The sequence below is a fragment of the Octodon degus genome, unplaced genomic scaffold (assembly GCF_000260255.1).
Source record: "Octodon degus isolate 3935 unplaced genomic scaffold, OctDeg1.0 scaffold00015, whole genome shotgun sequence".
In the NCBI taxonomy this organism is placed as follows: Eukaryota; Metazoa; Chordata; class Mammalia; order Rodentia; family Octodontidae; genus Octodon; species Octodon degus.
Genome location: NW_004524591.1, coordinates 13,157,230 through 13,159,540, shown reverse-complemented (window position 1 = coordinate 13,159,540; position 2,311 = coordinate 13,157,230). Strand labels below are relative to the sequence as shown.

The following is a 2,311-nucleotide window of genomic DNA, read 5'->3' as shown; positions in this document are numbered from 1 at the left end:
CACACACACACACACACACACACATACACACATATATAAATAAATAAAATTTTAAAAAAAATTAAAAAAATGTTATTTTTTTCATATTGCTGTTTTACATACAAAATTGTTTTGTTTTTTTTTAATCCTGCCTCAGGTTTATTTGTACAAAGACCACAGGAGGATACCAGCCCCCCACAGATGGCACCCAAGGGGTCACGCCAGTCCTTCTGTTTTTACATCAGCAGATAAGATGCTGTTACTGTGGAGCCTTCATGGGGGCCTGGGCTGGAGCAGAAGCTGGAGCCTGGGCCTTGGCTGGAGCCTGGGCCTTTGGCCGGCAAGGCCTGCGACCCTTGGCAATGTGGACATAGATATGCTTCCCACACTTGGGGTGGGCAATATAGGCAAGCGGAGTGAGCCTGCGGTTTACTCCCTTTGGAATGATCTTGGGCTTGACCTCCTTGGGCTTGATGAGGGCCTTGATAGCCTCGGCGCGTGCACTCATGGCCTTGGCATTGTTTGCTTGTATCTTCTTGAAGCCCTGCTTGTTGTGCTTCTCGGCAAAATGCATGTTCCTAAGGAACTTGGGATCTACCCCTTCAGAGATTCGTATCTTTGTGACCGAGGTTTCTTGGTGCCATTTCTGTGTTATTTTCGGGACTGGTTGTGGGTGGTGTAGTTCTTGGACTTGGCCATAACTGCATTGTAAACCGCGGCTGCCAAGCGCCTGGAATTGGAAGGTGAAAAGAAAGCCTGCCGGTTTTTTTTTTTTTAAAGAGAGCTGAAACTATTCCTTTTTTTTTTTTTTCCCAGAACCAGGGATTGAAGACCCTTGCACTTGCCAGGGAAGCACTTATTCTACTGAGCCATCTCCCTGGCCCCATCTTTTCTTTTTTCTTTCTTTCTGATTTTAAGGGGAGGTTTATTTATTTATTTATTTTTTAGGGGAGCTTTATTTTTTGTTTTTGGTGCCGAGGACCAAACCCAGGGCTTCCAGTTTGCTAGGCAAACATTCTACCGCTGAGACAAATCCCCAGCCTTTCTGATTTTAATTCTTTGGTGTTCTGGAGATTTGACAGTTAACCAGGATTTCATTTTATTTTTCAATGTCCACTAAGCTAAACTCTGGGTGTTAAATTCCAATTATAGGATAAGAAAAAAGGAAGTTAAAAGTATAAAGAAAGACAAAGTGACGAAGAGAGGTTTTAAAAGTCAAACCATGTGTGTTAAAGACGTAGATGAAATTCCACTTTCTCCACCCGTGGGGGCGGGGGAATGGCCTGCCATCGGGGAACACGTGGTGCCGGCTGGCGTCAGTGCCCAGATCACCGTCCTCCGCCCAGGCTGCAGTCCAATTGTACACGTACAGGTCAGGAGACAAACTGGAGTCTAAACAGAGGAAGACACAAGGTACCGTCGTCACTTGGGCTCCCAATGCCGAAGCTTGTCGCTGAATGCAACAGGTCTTACACTTCCCATAACTAGCGTAGAAGTTGCTACAGAGCTAAAAACTAACGTTCACAATAGCCCCAGTGACATGCTTAGGGCTTGTACGCTTTTTGGCATATTATGCTGCACTTCAGTATGAGCATTATATGAAGAGATTTTTAGGAATGTTTCATCTGCAGCTGTCACTTAATATGGTGTAGGGCTTTCTCCCTTTCTCATTTGACACCATAACTTTATTCCCGAAGACTTCAGTACAAGAAAGCCCCAGGAATAAAGGGCACTGCACGTAACCACGTAGCAGCAGCACCATAACCATGTACCCAGCACCGTGTGTCTCTTCAGATTTTTTTTTTTTGGTGGTACCAGGAATCAAACTCAGGACCTTGCACTTGCCAGGCAAGCACTTATTTCTCTGAGCTAACTCCCCAGCCCCTCTCTTCAGATTAATCAGAGAAACTCAATCTCTTTCTCCTTCCCTCCATATATAGATCAATATAGGTTTATATGATGGAGAAATAGCAGGTTAGGGACACAAGCAAATATAGCAAAGTGTTAAAATTGTTGAATGTAGGTGGAGAATATTTGTGTGTGCAGTTCACCCTGCTTTCAAGTTTTCCCTATGTATGGTACTTTCCACTTTAAAAAAGCCACTATCAAGATAACTTCATCTAAAGTCCTCTACCCTTTTATTGATTTATTTTTTAAGTACATATGATGCTAAAGCAAATAAAACCTTTCATTTATTTTTTATGTCGCTGTATTTCTTCCTTTGGTGTTACAGATTGAGCCTAGGGCCTTTACACTAAGTACACTTTCATCCCCTCTCTTCTTTTTATTTTGTCTTAACATTTTATTTCATTATTATTATTATTATTATTAT

The 2,311-nt window shown here is 42.5% G+C and overlaps 1 protein-coding gene across 1 annotated transcript in view; it reads right to left on the bottom strand.

Moving 5' to 3' along the window:
* Gpnmb (glycoprotein nmb) overlaps positions 1-2,311 on the bottom strand; it is a 31,126-nt gene that overhangs the window by 17,801 nt on the left and 11,014 nt on the right. The window contains exon 4 of the mRNA XM_004626563.2: positions 1,201-1,371. Coding sequence (XP_004626620.1) covers positions 1,201-1,371 — 171 coding nt within the window. The remainder of the gene's footprint in view (positions 1-1,200; positions 1,372-2,311) is intronic.